The 25,367-nt window shown below is 39.7% G+C and overlaps 1 protein-coding gene across 1 annotated transcript in view; it reads right to left on the bottom strand.

Moving 5' to 3' along the window:
• Positions 1-8,651: 8,651 nt before the first annotated feature.
• The window catches only part of RNGTT (RNA guanylyltransferase and 5'-phosphatase), a 170,939-nt gene continuing 154,223 nt past the window's right edge, over positions 8,652-25,367 (bottom strand). Inside the window, 2 exon segments of the mRNA XM_036380592.2 lie at positions 8,652-11,477; positions 14,382-14,505. Coding sequence (XP_036236485.1) covers positions 11,314-11,477; positions 14,382-14,505 — 288 coding nt within the window. The 3' untranslated portion in view covers positions 8,652-11,313.

Here is a 25,367-nt window from a genome sequence, read left to right as displayed (position 1 = left end):
CTCTACCCACCCGCATTTTGGAACAGAGCCCTGTGTGTTGAGGAAGTTACAGCAATAGAAAATGCTACCCCCATATCCAATCACACGGATGTCATGAAGCTGAATTCTTTTTTATCCAGAGGAATAGAGGAGGAATCAAGAAAAGCTAGACCAGCTCAACTGAATGTCTGTGAGCTGCCTCTGATCCTGCCTGGATACCACATCCTGAACTTAGTTGATTGAGCTTCCCTTCAACAGGAGCCATCACGGCCACCTTGGTTGTGACAGTCTTCCCTCCTTCAGGACGTTGAAGCCCTAGTCCAAAACATGGCTACAGAAGGTCTTGCCTTCTCATCACTGTATTTTAATTTTAGATGGTTTGCTACACCTGGAGCAACTGATTTTTCCTCAATACTGAGCAAAACAGAAACAGGCAGACTTTGTGAGCCACCAGAAATTTTGAGTTCCCATTTAGGGAACGTCAGATGTGGCAATGATTTAGGCATCACAGACATGAAGGAATGAGACTGGGTTCCTATTTGGGAAATTACACTGTTTTAAATATAAGGCTGAGACTGGAGATATTTTTTGCAAAATCGTCTTCTAATTACTCCAGGCTTTATGCGCTTGTGGGTACTTCAGACCTTGCATCCTTGGGAAAATGCAGGAAAAGATTTTGGGAGGTCGTGGAGGGTAATTTTGTACTCTGTCATAGGACCATGGCTCAGCAGAGAGAAGCTGTAGGCTTTGCCATGGATATGGCATTCCAAATAGCAACTCCTCTGACTTTTTATCCCCATTTGCAAAACAGGACAAGAACAATCTTGCAGGAGCATAATCCAGTGTCAGTGAATACCTTTGTGACCTCAGAAAGGAGGGTACTCCAGAAACACAGAATGTTAGTTTAAGCATTATTGCCAATGAATGTATTTGTGACACCAATTAAAAACCTCAAAAAGACCACCTGCTTGTAGAACTTTGAGGTGATGGGCATTGACAATGGGCTTCTATAGATGCTATCCTTCAGATTTAATCTATATGTGCTGTATGTGCACATGAGACACTGCACAACAGCTGTTCACATGTTAGAAAGTAATTGTGGTATTCTGGATGATGATTTGTTGACTAGTTAATTGCTGCCATGCTGCCACTGAACATACTGTATGTACATTTGCTGTCCTGTTTTAATGAGAAACAGAACTCTTTAGTGTTCCTCTTCTGACATTTTTTCATTTTTAACATGCAATTAAAAAATTACAAATGCAACCCTCAGAAGAGGTTGGACTAGACAGTCTCTGGAGGTGTCTTCCAATCTCAGCTATTCCGTGACTTTGGGAAAATATCTTGGAGTCTTTAAACAGCATCAGGGGGAATATCATCACCTGTGTGTGAACAGATACTTGAGACACCAACATGGCTGGTAGCACAAACGAGAATGAAGTGAGTTGCTTTTATCTCACACTGCAGCAGAAATGCCTTCATTACAAAATGTGAATGTCAGAGCTCACTGAGTGCCATTTCAGATAGGTGCTTGTCCCATGTAATTTGTTAATATTTCTCCTGAAAGGCAGGTATCAAAAGCCATTATCTGGCTACATTTCAGCTGGTCCCATCTTTCTGCACCTTACCCAACACCAGCACAATGAATGTGTCTCTCTGTAAAGGACTAAAAGAAAATTCCACATTGCCATCAAAAAGAGCAAAAGGCTGGGCCTTGGGCATGTGTATCCCTGGGGAAGGTTACACACACATTGCTGCCTGACCTTGTGAGTCCTTGGACTAGTGTGATTTGTCACCACAATTGTGGTGGCACAAACTGGGGTCTGAACCTGTAAGTTTAGGCTTGGTGTTCCATTTGGTATGGTTGATGCTGACATCCTGACATCCTGAAAAAGCAATACTCCACTCTCCCCTGTGGTTTCATGAGGACCACATCTACCTGAAAGTTACCTTGGTTGTTGCTTACCCAGATTTTTGCTGTGCTGTCACTTTCTGTCAACATTATCACCCATGTTTCATGGAGTTAAATCTGAACAAAACCTTCCATTATATCTGCTAAACAGAATTTCTGGTTTGTGATAAAAAATGGCTTAGCTGGCATCCTATGGCCTAGAACAATACGTACAAGTTTGTGTTGTAGGTCACCTTTAGCCAGGATTGTGGCACTGACTGCCCACCTGAATGTCAAAATGAATTCTGTCACTAAAGCACCTGCAGCTGGGCACAAGGGAGGTGATGTGACCCTCTGGTACCATTTATTTCAATGAACATAAGGCACCCTTTGAATGTGAATTGAGTTCCATTGCCACTTAGAATCTATCCAGGAACTTGAAAACAAGAGTCTTAGCACTTCCAGTCTCTGGGCTGAAGCAATTTGCACGGAGTATTGCAAGCTATTTTCAAGACTCATCTAACAAAGATGAAAAAATTAAGTTTATGGAAAGTGCAGTAAAGATTTCCTGAATTCTGCCTGCTGACTGTTGTACTGAACAGCACATGGTGTGTGTGGATAATCTGGCCATTGCATTGCCATTGCTGATCACCATTTACCCCACAGACTAGCTGGCCAGCATCTAGCAAGCAAAGAATCCTTGCATGCTTTTTGTAGCACAAAAAACTGGACTTGGTGAGGACCAGAGAGAACCTGAGAGGTCCTAAAAAGACCACTTTAATAGTTTTATGATTCTAAGGTACATCACAAGAGGTGACAACCCCTTCAGCTGTCAGTCCATTTGGTTTAGCACAGTGGAGAGAGGATAAAGGACTAGAACCAGTTCACTTGGGAAATGAAACCCTGATGCTGTGAGGGGGGAGGAACCCATGATAAGAAATTACTTCTCGGGAAAGAGCATAATTGTGAGACATTTTGTAGTTGTAATGCCTCACGGATAGATTTGCATTTGCATATTACACACTAACCAGTCCCTCGTGCGTCATTTAAACTCTCTTCACACAGGCAATGCTCTCTCAGTTTTCATAACCCAGCTGCCTGTACAGGAATTGTTCTGTTTTCCCTCCTGAAGCTGTATGTGAAAGCAGAAACATTCTGTGCCAGTGCTCACAACTGGCTTTGTGGAATAGGTATTTTTGTCAAATCTCCACAAACTCAGAAAATATTTTGCCTATGGATTGAACAGGAGCTGCTACATAATGCAGTAAATTTTGAATTTCATAATCAGTGAAAGCTGATCTTTTTCCTCCTTGAAGCTATCATTAGCAGATGTTGCAGACATTTGGTATCTGCTGCCCAGTGCTCCACAGAGACACAGGTACATAGGCTCAACTCTTTTCTCCATCAGTAGGGTGAGGAGCCCCAGTGTCACAGGCTGCTGTTCTCATTCCACTTCTCCAAGCCTCATGATCACTCCCTGCTCCTTCACAGCTCTGGGCCAGCATGACCAAATCTTAACGAGCATGTCTCTAATTTTCTGTGAAGCATCAAGAAGCCTCAGTGGCACAAACAGATTTCAGAAGGACAACAGTTATTATACACAAGTCCACGAGGCCTTAGTGCTTGCGTAGCCACTCTGTGTCAAGGGCTTTGTGGCTTCTGTAAATTGAAGACAGAGAGGTTACAGGAGTTGGTAACTACAAAGCTGTAGCTGAAAGTGACCTCCTTTTGCTTCAGACTTGTGTGCCTGCATACCTGCTACCGATGGACTGTCAGCCCATTTCCACCAGTCAGGATGACCCAGCCATGTACTTCACCTCTCACTGGAGCTAAACAGCCTCCCCTGTTCCCCTGGGATCAACTTGCCTTCCCTGCTGATAAAATGGTGCTCTTGAGGGAAAGGAAGAGGGGTATTTTGCACTTCTTTCAGACATCTGTGCCTTTCTCCTCCAAAGCCTCCAGCCCCAGCCCAGGGGACCGAGGAGCACTGCCAAGCCGTGTGATCCAAAGCTGTGCAGTGGGGAAACACACACAAGCCTGTCAGTACCCAGATGTCTCAGCTCACCTCCATGGGGCAACGCACTTGTAAGGCCATGATGAAAAAGCCAATTTGTACTTTTACAGCTACAAATGCTGGAGGAGTTTGGGCTGGAAAGGAGGGTGCAACAGCAGCCTTTTCCCTAATGCAGTGACACTGCTCCCGCTGCGCAGCTCATCCCACATGGAGGGAGAGTCCAGCACCACTTCTAATGGGTGCAGCAGGCTCAGCATCAGGAGTCACCATCCTCATTTAGCGACATGCACTTTTGAAAAATGACTTGGCTGTGACACCAGAACCAAAGGAGGTTGTGTTTTTCTGCTTGACGTTTGCAAGAGGAAGCGAAAGGCCAGCTGCTGGTTACACCGGCTGGCACAGGCTCCTCTTAGTTCCGGGGATAAAACACACAGATTTGATGAAAGCAGCAAATGGTGAAATGCACAAAGCCAACCACAGCTGCTTCAAACTACAGCATTTACCTGCTGTAGATTATTTTTGCAGAATAGCAGCAGGTCACTGACTCACACGGATAAGTATTACCTGGCAGCAGAATTATCATCGATTTCATACAATTGATTTCTCAGCCAAAGAGTAACATACTAAATCTTTTCTGTTAAAAGAACAAGCTGCCATGGCAGGAGAAAGTAAATTATTCTGGAAGACCACAGCTTAAAGACCAGAAAACCTTTCAGAGACGTTTTTCACTGCCTGATGGAGGAAAGAGACTTGTTTTGCTCCTTAGTGTTTGCCAAGCAGTTATTTTATGAGTCTCAAACCTCCATGTTGTCAAACCAGAATTCTTCATTAAAAAGATCCTGCATTCAATAGTCTATCAACTGAACCAAAGGAGATTATAAGTACTAAAATATACAATGAAACAGGACTGACTGCCAAGCAAACTGACAGGGGGAAATCAAACTAAGATTGCTTTTCTATTCTTATCTTACCTCATAAATCAGAGCTTTTGTTTACCCTGGAAAGAGACATGTTTCTGGTTTTGCACTCCTTCTGTGCCAGCCTGAATGTGTCCCCTTGTTCCTGCAAAGCCAAGTCTCTCAGCAGACTTGCTTTTCTCTTGTTCCACTTCATCAGAAATACTACATAGCCATGTTTGTGGCCCATTTATGAAGCTTCTTAATCTGGAGTTCACCAGAACAGTATTTGGCAAAGACAGCTGTCTGGTATTTATTCTTTTACCTCTCTAGTCCTGGAGTCTGCTCAGTTCTTCATCTGAAATTAATACATACAGAGGTAAAAGGTGTAATCCCATTGGCAGGATATGAGGTAAGGAAAGAGGAGCATGCCCCAATTTGAGAGTCCAATTTGCCCTTGCCATGCAGCCAGGGTAGGCAGCAGGAAGGCCAAGGCCATACCCAGCTGCTGCAACAGTAAAATCTATCACAGAGCTCCACCAGCTCTGCACATGGGTTTATATAACACAGATTTACCTAAAAAGGGCTCAGAAGTGTCTGCATGCTCCTGTGCTCTGATGCAGAGATGTGTCTCACATTCACTGTGCTACTCCCGGTGATCTGGGAGCGTGCTCGTGCCCAGGGATGTAATTGTAACCCCAAGCTTTTGGAGCTCAGGAACAGCTTAGCTGTGAGAAGAAAAATGTCTTACCTGTAACTCTGCTCTTTTAGGACCTCATGATGAACATGCTGGCTCTTGGTCCTCCCTCACTGCTGCCAGCTCTCTCTCAGCAGTCTCATGGCTCCAGGGTAGCTCCTCACCCCTCACACCAGCCCTTGCTCCTTCTCTTGTTCAGCTTCCCCCGCTCACCAACTTCTCTCCCTGTGTAAATGCCTCTTTTCTCAGTGGCACTGATATCTGCTCTGCTCTCATCTTTCCACTGAAGTTCCCTACTCCTAGTGCCATCTCACTATTATTCTACCTCTTCCCTTCCTCTTCCATACACGAGATACAATCAGTCTTGGCTGCCTTTTATGCCCCTTCCTCCACACGACCAAACTTGTAGCATCTGTATGGTGTCTTCTGTATTGTTGTCTGGTCTCCAGTTGCTCCTACTGCAATGCACTGATTATCTGGCCACAGAAACACTCAGCATCCCCTTCTGCACCCACAGCAGTCTGTGGAATTTGTACTCTTCTTCCAAGGTTTTTCTGTTGAATCATCTTACCTTTTTAAATGGATTTTTTTACTATTTGAAGTTTCCCATGCATTGATGATTAAATTAGTTCAGAAACTTTTGAAGTATGTTTTAATAACAAAATACTGTTCCTCCAGTGTTACATACTTGGCATTTATACAGACCTATTTCATATGATAATGCTATCGTCTCCCCACATTAGAGAAAGTTCTGAGTAGAAGAGTTAATCAAAACTTAATTTTCTCAAAGTATCATAGATGAATGCTCCTGAACCCAATTAGTATGCTTTCTCAAACAGACACAAAGATACTGAGGGTGGAGGAAGGAGAAAGGAGAGATGAACAGTATTTCTGATGAAATAAATTCCTATAATGGGAGTTGACTTGACTATCATTTGATTGAAAAATGTCTATTGTTTTTACATCCAGTGCTAAGAGAAGTGGAAATGGTTTGCACTTAAATTTTACTTTAGGTTTCTTTGCAACACTGAAAAAAAGTATTATTGCTGTTCCCTCATCAAGTTCAGTCTTCTGTATTTTCACACTTTTGAAAAGGTTCATACTCATGTGCTCCCCCCCATTGCTGACTCTAGATTGAAATAAACCAGATTAAAATGAGCCCCGACTGAGGGAAAACTGTTTTGTAAATGTCTCAATCAACCTCAGCCTCAGCCCTACAGATCTCTGCAGAAGCTCAGCAGACTCTCACCAGGGAAGCAGAGAGAGTGCTAACCTATACTCCCACTGCAAACATTAACTAATTTATCCAGATGTCAGTGTAGAGAGTATGTGTTACCTTTATTTGTACATGAAATAGGGAGATGGGGTCATGAGGGAGTGAAGGGGAAAAGGGGCTCCTTGCTCATACAATGAATACTGTAGATGCTGCTTTGCTTTCTCTGTGCAAGCCTGACTGACAGGGACAGCACTGTCCTACCATGGATCCTCAAGGCTGGCTCATACAGGGATGAGCATACAGGCTCTGAGTGGAGCACTGCCCTCAAAGAACATGACTGGAGGGTCAGGCACAGGGCACAGGCTTCTCTCAGCCTCACACCTCATCATAGGACAGCTGGAGAAACAGGTAGGTAGGTGTAAGGAGGAACACTAGCAGGGAGAACTATGCCAGAAGCACAGAGTGTAGAAACTTGACACTGAAAACAAAGGGGTACAGGTGAAATGTAGCCCCTGCAGGGTTTGTGAGCCTTGGAAGCTGCAGCAGCCCCCAGGCAAAGTGAGAGCAAACCTCGTGCTGTAGCATAGGACAGAAGTGGCCTGGCTATTTAAGGTATTTCAGCCTCATGTTTCTCCCATTCAAGTTAGCAGGACTGCTTGGATTTAGCAGCAGCTGTGTGGGGCTGGGCTGCTGGCTGGGGTTAAACCATGACAGAGGACTAACAGAAAGCAATATCATCTATTGAAAATAAATAGCTCTTGACCAACTAATTGGATATTTTTAATGACCTTATAAATTTAACTGACATTGCAAGAGTTTCAATGCTATGAAATAAAAATATTTAACACTTTGCTCACAAAATCCAAATAACACAGGGGAGTAGCATATAATGTAACACATCATACTGATTGAGAAAGAAGTGAGAGGAAGCATTGAAGAGACAAAAATCTGCATGAGAGATGCAAGAGGAACAAATCTGATTTCAGCTCCCTTTCTCTCTCTGCTGAGTATAGATGAATCCCAAGAAATTACCTGGCTGTGTCATCACCTTTGAGAATACTCTGAGGTTGTAAGAGACAATTATGCTTTACACATTATGCAAATATAAAGTCACACCTCTTAGGCACAGAAGTGAAGAGCTGCCATGCACAGGAGCAGGGATCCTGAAGGACTGCTCCAACAAAAAACCAAGCCAACAAAAAACTACACAATGTGGTGTGCTGGCCCAGGCACATCAATCCCCTTCCTTAATGCCCACAGAGCAGAGGACTGAGCAGGGGACAGAGAAGTTACCATACCTCTCCTGGTGTGCTCAAATGTCAGACCTGCTTAGGCATTTGCACTGAAGCACTGCAAAGTCAGAAATGGTTGAGAGAAGCACCACAAGAATTGTACACATAACAAGAACATAACAGCAGTGGAGGCAGGATCTTAGTTAGAGAGAAATGATAAAAAATCAAGATAGGCTTTTTAGCTCCTGAAAAGTGCCACCTAGACAGCTGCAGCTTGAAAAAGGAAACTGTCTTATTACAATACAAGTCCAGGGGCTGATCCAGGTAGGTGGGCTACCAGCTGTAGGGTCGTGCTGGAATGATAAACTGTCAGGGAAGACTCCTACAGACCTTTTGCACAACTTTTCATGCAGCTGCACTTAACACTGAATAGATAAGCTACACAACATTAGCCTGTCATAGAATATGTACTTCAGGCACCAATTGGTTTCCTTCTGGCTCTATTTGCAGCAAAATCAAATTGCACTTAAAAAGGGCCCAATGGATTACGGCCACCACTGGGCTGGAGAGCTCCTACCTCAGAGAAAAGGTAGGAGCTCCACTGAAAAATGTGGATCATTTTCTTGGAGGACTAAACAACAGTAACACTGAATTATCCTTGTACTTTGCACTGGTACCACAGTACCATTGGAAAGGCATCAAAAGCAAATACATCTTTAGGGAAAGTATTTTAAACCATTGACTTTATTAAAATACATAATACACGGTTTTTAGAGGAATGTACTTACATTTTCTGGAAACTCCACTGAACCCAAATTTTAATTATATATTTAACAAATGACAAAACAGTGGATGAAATCATGCTGTACACCAAAGAGTAGACAAGTTAGGGTTTTGTTTTTCATCATCATCATTATTTTCCCGGCACAGACTCTTCTTTGCTTTTTAGCTTCAATCTCTTGAATGTCTAGTAGCAGAGAAAGGAGGTTACTTTTCTCACGGCATTAAACCCATCTGGTCCAAGTGAAAGTCCACTTGTTTTCACCACCTTCATTTAAACCTTCCCCAGGAGCCTCCCCTTCCAGAAAAGCAAAGGTGATTGACCTCTCTGAAAAGCTACAGGTCACAGTGCAAGACAAGTTTGACAGTCAAATGTGAACGTGGAGCTCTGTACCTTCTCAGAATCATTACTCCTTCAAAATATCCGTTTCAAACCGAGAGTGGGAAAAAAGACACTGTCAAAATACAAGGGCCAAAACACATACATGGACTTAGTGGAATGCACATGGAAGACAGCTTGCAGTGCTGCAGCTCTGGAGTAAAAGGTAAATCAGAAGCCAGGGCTTGTTGAAATACAAGATGCAAGAGCTGGGAAGCAGAAAGACAGAAATAACCTGGATACATTCTTAAAAAAAACGAAATGTCCTAACCTCACAGAGAAGGCTGTAATTATCATACACACTGCAATTGCCATGAACCATGGAGATCAGTGACAAAGTGTATGTTATGACAATCTCACTGACAAGTCTAATCTGGGGGAAATTATTCATACTGAGCAAAGAAATAATTAACTGTGTGTTTCAATGCAAGATGCACAGAGGATGCATAGGTTTTCACATCAAATTTATAAGGCTCTTTTTAAGAGATCATTTTGCAACCTTGCATAGGTGATACTATATCTTTTCAATAGATAATGTGCAGAAACTATGTACAGTTGAAACAAAGAACTTTGATGAAAGCATTTTTTCCCCTCAAGTTTTACCATAGTATAAAAAGTAACTTATATAACTCCTTCAGTTCTCTAAAACACATATGGAATATCCCAGAAAGAGAAACCAGGAACACCATCTAAATGATGCCGTGTGCATTTATACAACAGGTTGAAACAACCAGAGAAGCAATCACAAGCAAAGTCATAAAGTTTTCATATAGGAAAAAAAAAATCAAACCAGGAGTAAATTTTGTTTACAAACATGAAAATTCATTTAAACAGAAATGCATTTTAGTTATAACAAATTAATGACCTTCACTAATCAGACTACTGAATGCATGGATGACTCACACACTAAGTAAATGATAGAAAGAGCCAATTCAATCCCTGCTTGATAAATGGACAGTAAACTTTAAAATCTGCATTTGGTTTCCAATTAATCCCAGCTCAGAACAACTCCTCCCTTAGACAGCCAGACGGCAGCGTCTCAAAACTAATATTATGAACATCTGCCAGTCTGCTGCAACAAAAGCCATTAGGGCATTCATGTGCTTCTTCATTTGGTAAGAAAGAAAGTCAGCCAGAGGATGAGCACAGTGCCACAGGACAGCCAACCCCATCTTTGAAAATGAATGTCCTGTTCCCTGGGACACTCATCCACCGCCCCAAAATGACTTACTTTTGCCCTGCAATTATGTAAATCAAGAGACTTCCTGTCTGATGTGGCTCTCTTCCACTGAAACTACCTTCTCCTTTACACAGGAGCTGCCTGGCATTTATTTTGCCATTTTGTGCCTGGATGCAAGACTTCATTATCAGTGCTGCTTATTACTCTCGTGTATCACAGTGATGTGTAGTTTTTAGAAGTATTTACAATGGTATCACTGTAGAGAACTAAGCCCTGCACTAAAAACAGTCTCTTTAACAGAGACCTTAATACTAAGGATTTGGTACATTTCTGATCTACAGATAACAAGGCAAAGCTAAAATCAGCCCACTATACATTTGGCATTACGTTCAAACATGGGGAAAAAGCAAACATCCAGCACATTCCCTTGTTTCAAAGGGATGCTATTTACAAGAAAAATTCACTTTTTTAATATTTCAACAACAAAAACCCAGCTAATTTTGAAATTTAGAGTAACCTAAGGCGGCTTAGTTTTTAATCAACAGAGAACACAAACAACATTGCTGTTTGTTGTTAAACACAAATGCAGAGAAACTATGATCTGTTACACTATGGGTGACAAATCGCAGCCAGTTTAATAACAACAGTAAAAAAACCACTTCTGCTTTTTTTAAACACAGCTCCTAAAAAGTACGGCATCCCAGTATTTCCTCAGTTCCAGACTGTTGACATTATAAATTAAAGGTGAAAAGAGATCCATATATAAACAAGGCAGCTTTCCACTGACTTCATTGTACTTGGTTCTTGTCTAAACCTTTGGAAATTTAATTTTCAAATACCATAAGGTAAGGTTGAATTTATCAGTTACAAAACAACGTCCATTTGTATGTGGAATTCAGAAAAAACAAAACAAAATGAAAACCAAACTCAAAAAACACACAGAAGTATTTAGAGCAATCCAGATCTCTGTTTTCCCAGCCTCCACACTTGCGTGTCACCTTCTGGAGAACTGTACACACACGCTCCTCTCCTCCATAGAGACCAAGGCCCTATGTTATGGTACGAGGCCTTTTGGGCGGTGGGGGTGGCATGAGTTCAGTGTCAGGGTCAAGGTGGTGCTTCCGTGTCTGTCCTTGGGAAGCTGCTGCACATCTGTCAATGAACTCAAACAGCATCTCCTTCGTCACTGGATTCTGGATGCTGTTGCAGACAGCTGGGAACAAAGAACACATTCTCATGTAACTAAACTGATTTGTTCTACTCGACACTTCAATAACTTTACCCCCTCTTGGCAAAATAACAACATACTCTGGCTCAAGTACTAAGCCTTAAACGCACGCTTTGACAAGGTGGTTGTGTCTGGAGTCACGAATCTCTGCTCTGCTCCCCAGAGAGCAAAGCAATGCCTTGGGCCTCTACTCTCATGGGAGTCTCTCTTTCTAAAACAAACTAAAGGCATATGTGTGTGTAAGGCTTCCTGAAGCAACTATAGAAGCACCAAGAACTGACATCCTATTGAGGCAAGGAACAGCAACGAGGGCCTCGTGAGACACGGCTTTGAAACACACATCAAATCCAAGCAGATGGAAACAAGATCGGCTCCTAATATTGAAAATGTCTGAATTATGGTAAGTTATTTTTTTCACCAGTAAGTACTATAAATACCCTAAACCTGCAATGTGCAGTCCTTTGGGTTTTTTTTAACCCATATACCTTCATGGGGCAGAAAGACTTGACACCAAGCAAATGGCATGTTTAGACCACCAGACCGTATGATGGAGGAGCAGCCATGGTGCTGTGTGGTGGCCAAGGCACACATGTAGAGGCACTCTTGGGGTACTTAACACAACCCCCCAGACCACAGTTTGTAAGTCATGGTCCATGGGATTTTATGGAACAAATAAATAGGCTTACTTCACTTTAAACAAATGAAATGTTTTTTAATGCCTTCCTATGTAACTTTGTATTCCCCTAATTAATCCTCCTGAGAGACTTAGAGGAGAAAAAAAAAGGAAAAAAGGAGCATGAAATTAAGTGGGAATCCTACAACTATCTTGGAAGAAAGCACAAAATGATTAGAAGGTAATTGATAGCATGTAAGGGCTGGCCACAGTAAGGATGCAATTTCCATGCAAAACAATCTACTGACCCCCTAGAGTACTAAGCATTACGAATCCTTAAAATGTACTTGCAATGTAACATTGTTATGAATAACAATGATTTTCAAAAACATTCCTTTCTTTCCTGCAGAACACCAGAACCAAAGGATTACTTTACAATTAATAAAGCACCTTTCTAGAATTATTTTTAATTATCTCACATTTTTGGTGAAAAGGTGCTTTAAGAATTGCACAGTATTTGACTTTAGCAGTTGGGAAGCATTATGATTACCAGTAATTTAGGAACAGAATTCCAGTCTCATGGCAGCTGGTGTAACTCATGTAACTGGTGTAACAGTAACTCATGTAACTGGTATATCAACTTTTGAGCACTGCCTTAGCTTAATCACGCAAAAAGACCTCCAGTTTTCAATTTGAAAGGTAACAAAGTCCAAAAGCAAGAGTCAGACAGATGCTTATTTTGTTGCTATTTCAACCATGGGGAAAAGTAAACAGCATTTTTCATCAAGAGGAAGCTAATAGAGGAGAGAGGATCGAGAGAAAGAAGTCTCAAATGATAAAAGTATAACTTTTGGAGATTTTGAAAAATGATCAAAAGTGAAAACGCAAAGCCAAAAGAAAACTTTCTGTTCAGAAAATTCCTTTAGAAAATTTCAAAAATATATCTTAAAAAATCTTCCTGTAGCATTTAATTTTCTTTTAATTTTAATTTTTAGGAAGTCCATATTGTTTTGAGAGAAAAAAGGTCAGGAATAACAAAGCTGCTCTACAAATGGAGAAAATGAGAGGAGAAAAAGGACAAATACGTATGCTCTTAAGAATGAAGGAAAGAAGAATATGCTATCCATTAAAAAAAAAGAAAAAAAAAAGAAAAAAAAAAAAAGAAAAGAGAAAGCTCCAGGGAAAACTAACTACTGAAACACTAATGTGAACCAGAGAAGAAAAATTTAGGTCATGGTCACAAAGAGATGTCGTACTTGTATGACTTTTGTGGTCCATTCCTCTTTCCTGACAGGACTGCTCAGTAAGTATTTCAGCTACATTTTGTGCTGGCTCCCTAAGGTGCCAACAGATTTATTATCTCCTAGCAAAATGACCACATTGTGTTTATCCAAGAAAATCTACTCACTGCTCAGGCAGAAATACAAGTAGAAGGGTCTAGAGAAAATCCTACATCAGCCCTAGTAATTAGCATGGTCTTAAATATAATTAAATTTCATTTTGGCATTTAACAAAAGTCAGTATCAATATGTTTATTGCTACTCATCCTTGCACACACTTCTACTCAAACTCTTACACTTTACCTCAAAGTAAATATCATTCTTTAATCTACAATATTTGGCCAAGTATTTTTTGGTAGAGGAACATAAAAGTTTCTCAACTCTGCATAAATATACCCCCACCTTTCATTAGTTTCCCTGCTTCATTGTTTGTGTAACTATTGTTGAAACTCAAGATGACATTTTTCTCCTATTAATTTTCTAGCCCATCTGCCAAATAATGGTTTTTTGGCATTCTAATGGATTTTTTGTTTAACTAAGTCCACTCAATGTGCCAGTTTGCATTACATCCCAGCAAGCCAACACAATGCTAGGCACTGATGTCAGCTGAAGCAATGTTATTGTAAATAAAAACTTTCTTGAAAGCTCTGACTTGAAAAGCATGCCCTGCCATTTAAAGTCATCTTTGCACAAGTGTTTGCAGTTCTGCAAAGATTTAGGCACTTGATTCTTGATTCTGTGTTACCTGTTAAATTCTGTATCAGAATATTGGTTTGACTGATTTTATCAAATAACCCTGCAGCCAGAGGATTCATGCTATCTAAAAACTAGTGATGACATAAGCATTTGCAAGATGAGGCATTACTTTAATAAGTTAGGGGAGTCAGGACTCAGACCTGAAATGAGAACACAGAGCCTTTCCTACTTAAAACAGGACAGAGATAAAACATTAAAATTTTAGCATGAGAAACTTCTAAAGCAAATTGTTCTACTCACCCATGGCAGTGCTGTAGGCATTTGGAAAGCTTTTGTCTATCCTCTGTCTCATGAAGACCCAGCTGTTGTTCTCAAACTTGCACTCTATAATTTTGTTGTCGTACTGTTTGAGTTCTTTTGTCACCTGTATAAAAAAAATTGTTTAGGATAAACAGATTTTAATTCACAATTTTTTCTTTCTTTTAGGCATAAATAATAGAAGATCAAAAGCTGCCCTGCATTTTTCAGCAACATGCCTTCATCCTACACAAAAAAAAATTGCACAGAATACATCTCCATTTTACATATGCTCAGCTACTTAACATTTAAAAATACTTTTCAAATTTGCTGTCAATATTCAGCAATTATATTATGCTAAAACATCAGCAGTGCTAACAGAGGGGGGGAAAAGTCACTTCTGGCCCAAATGCAAATAGGTTTCCATGGGAATAAACTGCTTCCAGTTTAAGTGCTACTGCCAGCTTAAGTGCACGAAATGTATTATCCAGGTTTCATCAACCTTCTTTGTTGAAGGTCTCACAGAAAAATGTCAGATTTCAATACTGGAAAAGGCTTACAAAAATAATTTTAGTCTTTACATGACTGAGGTTTTTTCTTCTTTTCTCTTTTTTCATTTGTCTTTAAAAATTAAGACTGCAACTTCAAAATAATGCAGACTTTCAAATGGCATATATTCTACATCTCCTTCAGGCCCCTCTTTATTGATTCATAGATTTGTCAGCAGCCAATATCCTGAGCTATTTGTCTTTCTATTTGGCAACACCATGTGGTTTGGAAATGTAGTTTATATGCATTGGACTTTGTAGTTGTTTTGGCTACTTCATCCTATGCATCCTAATCTATGATACAATGCAAAAATTTTCATGTAACCATGGTAACTTGAGAACCTTATCTAACGCTTTAACAATTTTACCCATGTACTTCACTTTGTTCCAAAGAGCCTCTTCAGCAGTATGAAGCTGTATTTAACTGCTAGCTGCATTTAGTTGCTATAGCTTACCAATAAAAAGCTGTACAAGGTAATGTAACACTTTGGATTCGGGATCTTATGCATAAGCACTCTCATAAAAAGGAGGTGTTTATTGCAATTCATTAGCATAATTTTTCACCTCTGTTGTCTACTTGCTCCTGAGCAGTGACATGGGAATTTACTACTGTCAGAGAGATGCAGATTTGAAAAAGGCCATAGCTGTCTCCAGACAGCTTAATAGCACATACAGTTGAAAAACCCATGAACCCATTTTCCATTAACTCCCAAATAAAGACAATTAATTAAGGAAATGGTTCTGAGCATGGATCAAGTCATCCTATACTGCACAGTACAAGATTTGGTAAGCAGAATCCCAACACTGTTGGTATTTAATCTGAATAGTTGTGTTCACTCCTGGATAAGGAGCCCTAGGATTCTACTTGTCAAGTGAACATGGAACTTTAAGAAAATGTTGTAAAACTTGCTTACAATAGAGTCCTGTCCTGCTGCAGGACTGACAGAGTTTGAGTCAGGTTTTCATGTCACACACTATTCTTTATCCATTCCAGCACCCGCAAAGAGTTCTTTCCCTCAAATCATTTACTACTTAAGTGAAGTTTGCGTCTTCTGTTGACCATTAGATTGCTTAGATTAGCAATCTTTTTCCTTTGCAGAATGCTCTACACAGCACTGCACTTCTTTCATCTGCACTGAAAAGCTACATGCAGTCCAGAGGTTTGACTGACACGTGTTTATGGATGCATTATGTTTCATTAGGTGTATGTAGGAAAACACAACATCCTTTTCCAGCATACTATGGATACATAAACCCAGGAAGAAACTCCTGGCTGTGCACTGCCTTGGGAAGGTATATTATTTTGAAAACAGCTGCTTAGTGGAAGTGGAGGCAGCAGGGGGTATGGCCACATGTTCTGATTTTCTGACAAAGAAGGGAAATATTAGAAAGATCACCTGATAGAGAAGGAAATGTATAAAACTGCAGGTAATGACTTCAACTAACCACCCACCTCATAAGGTTTTCTCATGGCTTATCATTCTTCTAGTGTTCAGATGCTGAGAATAGCAATAAATTAGATGGCAGCTTTATCTGACTGTGGCAATTAAGCAATATTATTAACTATCGAGAGACTTGCTTGGCCATTCATTAGCAATCTGAAAGATGGATCTTTCCACAAAATATGAACACCTGCCAAAGCATTGACTTAAATGAATTTTCCCATTAGATAGCTGATGATCAGAGCCTTTAACAGTTGCAAGTTGTAGTAATTACTTTACAAAGGAAGAAATACAACACCTACTATTCCCTGTACTTGTTAAGTGACCTTAATCTTACATAGGTACTTATTCTAATATAAAAGAACCATTTAGCAACTGCTGGGCATTTGATTAAAACTACACATATTCTGAGCAAACACACTTTCAGCATTAAAAACACTCTTCCACTATTGCATCTTAGTAGACTTCTAAATGGGTATTGTTTATACAAAGGACTGAACAAGGCCACAGTGATTCTTGTATCCGTAATTCACACCTTTCATCTACCTTCCATGCACATGCTACTTTCTGGTATTTCAGATTCAAAGCGGGACAGGGAAAACATCAAATTTAACTGTCTAGAAATTCCTTCCCTTTGGGAATTAATTTTGAGCTCCTGAGCACAGTGTCTTCTCAATTCTCCCTTTGCTGTGTGTTCATCCCTCCTTCTTCCCTTTAAATATTACAGTGCATAGCGGTATTTGAATAACGCACCATCACTTCTCTTCCTGAGAGGTACTTCTTCTAGCCTCTAGTGCTTCACAGAAGGTCAGTTAGGAATGATGGCAGTTCTCAGCCAAAATGCTTATTCTCAGTTCTTAACACAGTGCCAGTGCTTCTGCCATGCTGTTGATAAAAGGCCTTGAACCAGCATTCAGCAATTTCAAGATGGAAACTGCCATCACACTAAGGACTCCATGGAGCCTTCCTTAATTAAACATTTATTCCTTAGCCTATTTTTGGACAGCCAGTCAAAATTAGAATCCCAAAGGATCAAGTCTTGGACATGGGGCTGTGTGCATCAGAACCGCGGCACTGGTCTGGGCAACAACTCTGTCCTGAGCCAGGACAAACACCAACTTGTACACATTTCTTTTCAAGAGGAAGGAAATTGTTCAGCAGCAGCAATGTTCAGTGGTCCTGCCTGTACTTGATCTAATCATCAGGAACCAACCTATTTGCCCAATAGAAGTAATTTCCAAAACCACAGAGGAGCATCCTTTTGGAAGCTGATTCACTACATTACTGGTAGTCTGCAAGGTGTGACTGGAAAAAAATGGGCTTGAGCTGCATCCCCATTTCAGCAATAGTTCAGTATCAAATCAGACCAATGTAACAACAACAACAACAATGCCTAAGAATGTCAGATTACATGATTATATCTTCCCCTCCCTGCTGAGAAAGGTTTCCCCCACCATCATCATCTGGGCCATTCACTGGGAAGAACTTCAGTGGTATATGCTTATTTCTTTTTCTAAGAATGAAGACAGTTAAAGCTTAGGAAATCTCTCATTTTCCAGGCTCCTTCTATCCCCTATGTTCTGAAAGAAATTAAAAATATATTTAAAAATTTAAAATATCTAACCTATTTCAAATTTCCTTGCCTGGCTGAATAATGGAGTAATTTTGAGATAAATAACATGCAGCCAGAGTTTATGTTAAATTGGAGCAAAATGCAAAAAAAAACCCCTAATATATCCAGCTGAGAAAGAGAAGAACCCATTTAAATTGAATGTAGTTAGCTCCAGTCTCATGAAGATGCCTTTACTATCTCTGCTGCAGCCAATGCTTTTCTGTGTCTCTCCACAGGGCACCTGACCTTCAGACTGGTACATCATTCCACTCAAACATTAGTCTCATCATCCTTAGCCCCAAAGGAGAATGAAATTCCTGAGCAAGCTCCTACTCTACATAAGAGGCACTAACAATGCAAATTTAGGTTTTAAGGTAATTAAGTTAGTATTTCAGAATGCATGTCTACAATGGACAGGCTTAAACTTTACAAATGCATCTACTTTCCCCATTTTTAAGCTCTTTAGAAAGAAAAAGGAGATAAGCCTTTAAATAAATGGAGACTTGGCTGAAAGAAGCCTTATGTTTCCATATGCATGTTTTTTTCAAAGCAATTGAAATGATTTCAGTTTAGTAAATAATCCCCTTAAAAGAAAGTGATGTTTGTAAGCAAAATCTTAGAACATTCTATTTCAAATTCTTTTCTCTTTAAATGCCTTTTTGCTGCACTTTCCCCCCTATTACCAAACATAGATAGAAAGACATTCTTCAATTCACCCATTTCTATTCTTACTCCATACCCCTAGTCATCAGCCACTTTTTAACGTCCCAAAAGAAAACATCATAATAGTAGATGCAGAAAACCTTCAGTTCCATGAGAGAATAAAAATGAGCAAAAGCAGCTGTTGAAGTCTTACAAAATTTAAAACATCGTTATTTTCAAATAGAGAATTAAAAAGTAAAAGGAACCATAACATAACGGCAAGATGAATTCTAAATGCAATGGGTTTCTATTTTCTAAGAAGAATCTGCCTTTTTATAGCTAGCATGAGCAATGAAGGCATTTCCTTTTGATATGCTCAAATACACAAACTGTTTGTTTTCTTTTTTTAAACATAAGTTCCAATGCCTGGAGGCAAGAAAAGTTTAGAGCAGCTACATAAGGCCTAGAAAGTCATTCCTTCTCTTACCGATATCATAACTACATTTTCTCCATTAGGATACACTCCTGCAGCCAAAGTGAACAAACAAGTGAAAGAAACACATCCCAAAATAAATTATCAGCTGTGTGGTCATGAAGGAGAAAACTTTTGTTTGCTTCCCAGTCTCTTACTGCAGAACTGGAGTCCCACACCTCCCCTAGGAGGTCACCCAGCAGAAATAAAACACATTCTTTTAAGAACTGTCCAAAACCATGACATGTGTGAGCTCCCTGTCCTGATTCAGCCACAAATGACAGTCTAGTAAATAAAACCTCTATAGCAAAACACCACATATCAAATTCCAATTTCTGCATTAGTCTCCAATGCTCTGGCAGGCCACAACTGCAAAGTACAATAGACTTTATTTCCAAACTTCTCCAGTGGAATGTCCAAGACAAAGGGAGAATTAAGCTGCCCAATGGCACTATGACTCCACAGCAGTAGAGCAACATCTGAAGATCAGGGAGATGCAATGACAACAGTCAGAGAACAAAAAAGAACAATTACGTGGGAATTTGAGGAAATAAAGGGGTGTCAAGACTTCTGAAGGAATAGGATGGAGACAGGAAAAAATAAAGCAGCAGCAGTAATAAAATAAAACAGCTTCTGAAGATAGAAAGATAAACCAAACTCAAAGCAAGATCTTTTTAAAGACCAAACACTTAAAGGTGATGAACTCCAAGGACATTCATGTCAAATCAAGGCAATTGAGAGGAAATGAGGTGTAAGAAACAGGGATCCTTTGAAAGCACTCTTACAAGTGATTGCTGGTGAAGTCATGAATATAAGTAATTTTAATTATTTGAGTTAGAACATCTGAGACAGTCAGTAGACATGAAGTTATTAGAGCCCCCAGCACTTACAGGGCACAGTCCAGCACCTAACACAAATCCCAAGCTGTTCATTCAGTGCTTCTTCCTAACTCTGGACTGTTTGTTCAGATGCTTTTGAAGAACTTTTTTGCCCATTCACATAAAGTACCTCATGCTTTTCATTGTCAAACTTCACAAAGAATAAAAAATTGCATGGTTACTAAACGCCATTCATGTAAGTCGTACACTGAACCACATGAATACTGTCTGCTGGAAAAAGTTAATCAGTTAATCTGCTTTGCATTTTTACTCAAGCCCAAACAGATTTTGTAATGCAGCTTCATATCTATTTCTTTATACTATTCAAGAGATTATTTTATCAAACCACAGATTTCTTGCTAAACTAAACATACTGATTGTGTTTCCTTTTTAAGGAATGTTTACCTAACAAATGGTTATCAGCTTGGGTAAACACAATGCAGTTGAGATGGTTATTTAACATTAATAAATCCTTCTAAGTGCAACTATGCTGCTTCTTATGTACATAGGAAAAGGAAATGCTCCAATTTTGAGATGTCATTCCTGAAAAAGAATATTAAGAAATGTAAAATTTTAGCACTTTTGTTCATGTTCATTAAACCACAATGTTAACACCAAGCACTGTAGAATCACGTGAGAAGCAAAGAAGAAAAATCATGTTTCCAAATTTCAAGAATGAAGCTTTTTAAAATTGTGGATTTTGTTTGTTTTTCATTTCCAGTGTCTAGCACTCTCAGTTCATGATTTAGTCTTTCTTTTTAACATATAGTATTTTCTCAAAGAACCTCTCATTCTTACATGTAGTAATTAAAAATATGGATACTGTTTTCTGATACATATTATGGGTTGGAGTCCTGGGGTTTTCCTGGCAAGTGACAGATGGAAACATCAGAAATAAAAAGCTTTCCTCTTATCGGTGATATAACAAATTTAATGACTTTCAGTGCCAGCTGGAAATAGGTTTCTTAATGCATCCTAGAAGGTCTCCTGTACACCTGACCTTGCAACACCATTTGAACTATCTGTAAGAAACCAACGTTTTCCTGAGCTTTGCTTTTGACTCTCAGAGGAACACACTGGCATCTATGAGAAAGCAGGTAACTGGTAACTGCTAAGACAAAGATGTGGAAATAGACACATGTTTGCACAAATGTTTTCCTCAATGATCACTCTTCTAGATTTTTTTTTTTAATATACTTTTTTATGTCTCATTTTACTCAATGGTAAAGCCATTTGCCACAGAAAACCAATAAACTCTTTGCACATTTTTGGGCATTATAGCTCGGGCATCTACATTACTCAAAGAGCAGCTGTCCTTCCTGCTAGACATTGCCATCTCCACCTAATTCCTGAGAGAACTCTAAAGCTTTAAAAAATCCCATTTTCTTTTAATCATCATCAAGAATGGGACGCAGAGATTTGCATGTCCATACACATCTTGAACAGTTAAATGAAACAAAGTAAGAAATTATTGTCCTCCTAGATTGATATCCCTTTCCCCTGCACTCTAATCATCACAGGTCTCTGGATTTAAGAAAAAAAAATCTGTAAATCTCCTGTAAAAATTGAAAAACTGTAGAATTCTGTGCTGAGGATTTGTGAACTTGGCATAGCTCTGCTGTGATGAGTTCTTAAATAAAGTCTTATTTAAAAAGCAGCTCATATAATTCTGACCCTCAGCATGCTGATGAAAGAGCAAGAAACTCTCAGGGGAACTGCAGAAACACCCAGGCATTAAGAGAGCAGCAACAGAGCTCTCAAAGCAAGTTGTCAGTGTGACCTTATTGCAGAGAGGATGTGCATTTGATGCAAACAGAGCTTCACCTGCTCTACAGCTCATGAATTTGTAGGAAGAGGTAAAAACAATGCTCTGCAAGCACCTGGGGTAACTTTGCAAGGCCTACCTTGGTTTTGGCACATCATAAATAATTGTGCTAATAATAATAATAATCCCTGGAGACAGTGCTGAAGCTTGAAAGTGTTTAAATTCCAAAGAAAAACAGGCAGATATTTTTGTAGTAGTAAAACGCCACAGCAAACTGCAGAACTGTTCAGCAAGTTATGCAAAAACAAATAAACAACAATACAAAAAAACCCACAAAAAACAAACAACCAACCCCCCCCCCCCCCCCCCCCCGCGCAAAAAAAACCCAAAACATCAAAACCTTTCAATGAAGGACAAGGAATTCACAGGAGGTTTCTGAAGAAAAAGCCACCCCATCAGAAAGTTAAGCAACTGTATGAGGGGGAAGAGAACAAGGATATACAGTATAATCTGGCAAAAAAAGCTGAAATAATAATATAGAAATGATTCTGTGAGAAAATATTTCACTCACAGCCTGATACATTTTGAGGACTGTACCTATGATCTAGCTTGTGAAAGCCAGTCTTAAAAGTCTTAACCCCCATTTGTGCTTTGTTCACTCAGACTGCTTTTGCAAAATGGAGCCTGCCCCAAACAGGGGCTGCTGCGTTATGAGACACAAAGATCCAGGAGACGAGAGTTATACATTACTAGTAAAGAATATAGTTTGAAAACACCACTTAGCTCCTTCATAAATTATTAATTCTTAAGGCTTATTATTCTCAGTTTGCAAATGGGGAAGAAAGAGATAGTTTGTGGCCACACCACAGGGAAAGCATTTACCCCCCATTAGGTTCTCTAAACCCAGTCTTAATTACCCCTCAGGTACTTACACTCATGCTACCAAGAAATCTTGTGACACAGGGCTGCTGAAATCTTGTTAATAATTTATCAGTAGAAACCCAAACAAGTCTTCCAGAGACAAAGCAATGCTATCACTATTTTATAATCACTTTGGCAACACTATTTCTACACCTCAAAATAAATGAAAGAGAACTTAAATGATTGTGTCAGAATAGGATGAGGAGTTTTTCTGAGACATTTGCTGCCTTTCACATGCTGGAATTCACCTCCAACAGGATGGATTTCCAGACAAATGTTTGTGCTTCTCACACATATATTTTACAGGGTACTTTCTCATGTTACTATTTTTCATCTGTTCATCTGTACCCAAGCTCTTGCTATTGTAGGAGTCTAAGTTAATCTTGTTTTACCTATACTTCTTACACCATACAAGGGATTCTGTCACTTGCTGTCACACAACCAGGGATGGGTTAGAGGGACACGCCACAGGGCTGGGCTATCAGGAGCTTCCCAGCAGCCTTTCTATGGAGGGGAAAACTACTTTTACAAGTTTAGACACTATCTGATGGCTACTAATGTGGGATCCAGCTCTACAAACTCTTATCCTTATAAATTATATGCCTTTGAGCAGCTTCATAAGATCAATCAGCCCACACTAGTGTCATCAGGATTGGGCCCTAAACCTAATTCTCATTATTTCTTATCTGCCTTCTGAAATTTCTTATCTGCCTTCTGAAATGTTCTCTAGAAACCATGGGTTTACATTCTTTCAGAAAGATGCCAAATCATATCAGAATACACCAATAGAAATTTAAACTAAAATCCAAAGTATCAAGTAATTGCAAGTGAGTCTTTTAAACCCACTTTTACTCGTAACAACACACAGCTTTCAAATTACAGCCTTTAAGAATCATACTCTTTTCTTCCATTTAGATCCCAAACAACCACTTGCCTAAAGTTTTTTCCCCATAAATCAAAATTCACCACTGAGAACAACTGTGTCAACACTATAAGGAAATTTGTTTGCTGTGTTAAATTGAGCTTCAAAAGCATGAACTAAACACACATTTGTGATCACAAGTCATGCCTCTTCTTATATCCATTCAAAGTGTTTACCTTATTACAGTTTATTATAAATGTACTGTCTAAAATGCAGCAGCATGACTGTTCCATTTCCAGGCCCTAATTTTATGATAATCATATGTAATATATTCATATGTCTTCTTCACTGCCTAACAAAGCCCAAACTGGTTTCTTTAGCAGATCTGCTTCCCCCACGGTTCAAATTTTTTTGCCTCAGAACGTTACTGAAAAACAACATTAAGAAAGATATAATCAAAATTTTATTTTGTATTTTGCACTATGGTAGGCAAACAAAGGAATATATCATTGGAGGCTGAATTTGGCATACTGACTTTATCAAATACTGGTATCTAAGTGGTATGTAAATTATTAAGCATGCCATGCAAGCATTATCAGAAAAATGGGGGTAGGGAGCAAGATTATAAATTTATAAATGTTTTCAACATCTAGAAACCCTATTAATACTTGAAAATGTTGGGATTGTACAGAGAGAATGTGCAGATAAACTAAGGCCAGAAATAGCAAACTTGCTTTTAATCTCCCATATTTAATATGTTTCGGTTTTTGCCTAGAACATATTTACAAAAAATAGTGACTTCTTTTCTTCATAAATTTCAGAGGCAATTCCTAGTTACTCACAAATCTGACACTAGAACATAAAGAGATTTACAGAACTTGTAGGAAATATAAATTCTTTTGATCCCCATCTACTCCATTAGACTGAATGGTTTGTCATTAGCCAAGTCTTCTAAGAACCAAAGTCTTGAGTGAGAGAAGAGAGCTCAGTCTTGCTCGTCGTAGCTTTTACACAGTACATGTAATAGTTTTTTTCAGAACAATGTCAGATCTTGAAATCAGAGAAGTCTCTTAAAGCAGAATAACATCTTCTAATGGAATTTTCAGGTTTTGTATTTGTATTATATACTTGTGCTGGTTTTGGCTGGAGTAGCATTAACTTTCTTCACACTGGCTGATGTGGGACTGTGTTTGGATTTGTGTGATGATGATGTGGAGACACAGAGCCAAGGCCTTTTCTGATTTTTGTACTGCCAGGCTGGTAGGAAGGGCATTGGGGGCAGCTTGGGGGGTTGGGAGGAGACACAGCTGGGAGAGGCGACCCCAACTGACCAAGGACATTCCAGACCATGGAACATCATACTCAGTAAATAAGGCAGGGGAAGAAGGAGGAAGGGGGGAAAATTTGGGGTGATGACATTTGTCTTCCCACACTGCGAGGTGTGATGGGGCCCTGCTCTCCTGGGGATGGCTGAACACCCACCTGCCCAGAGGAAGCAGGGAATTCATTCCTTGCTTTGCTTGTGTGCATGGCTTCTGCTGTCCCTATTAAACTGTCTCTAAGTCAACTCAGGAGTTTTTTACCTTTACCCTTCCTATTCTTTCCCAGGTTCTGATGCTGGGGGAGTGAGTGAGTGAGTGAGTGAGTGAGTGAGTGAGTGAGTGAGTGAGTGAGTGAGTGAGGCTTGGCTGCTGGATGGACTTAAACCATGACAATAATAAAGTGCAAACTTTTATTTTGTAATACATGACAAGAAAAGTCAAACTACAATGATTTTTAAAACCCTGCCATTTTGAGGAGGCATTCTTACACCTAATTGTTGAGGTTGGACTTCACAACTCTGCTGA

This window comes from Molothrus ater, chromosome 3 (genome assembly GCF_012460135.2).
Source record: "Molothrus ater isolate BHLD 08-10-18 breed brown headed cowbird chromosome 3, BPBGC_Mater_1.1, whole genome shotgun sequence".
Taxonomy (NCBI): domain Eukaryota; kingdom Metazoa; phylum Chordata; class Aves; order Passeriformes; family Icteridae; genus Molothrus; species Molothrus ater.
The sequence above is the reverse complement of the archived record's forward strand: the minus strand, read 5'-3'. Positions and strand labels throughout refer to the sequence as shown.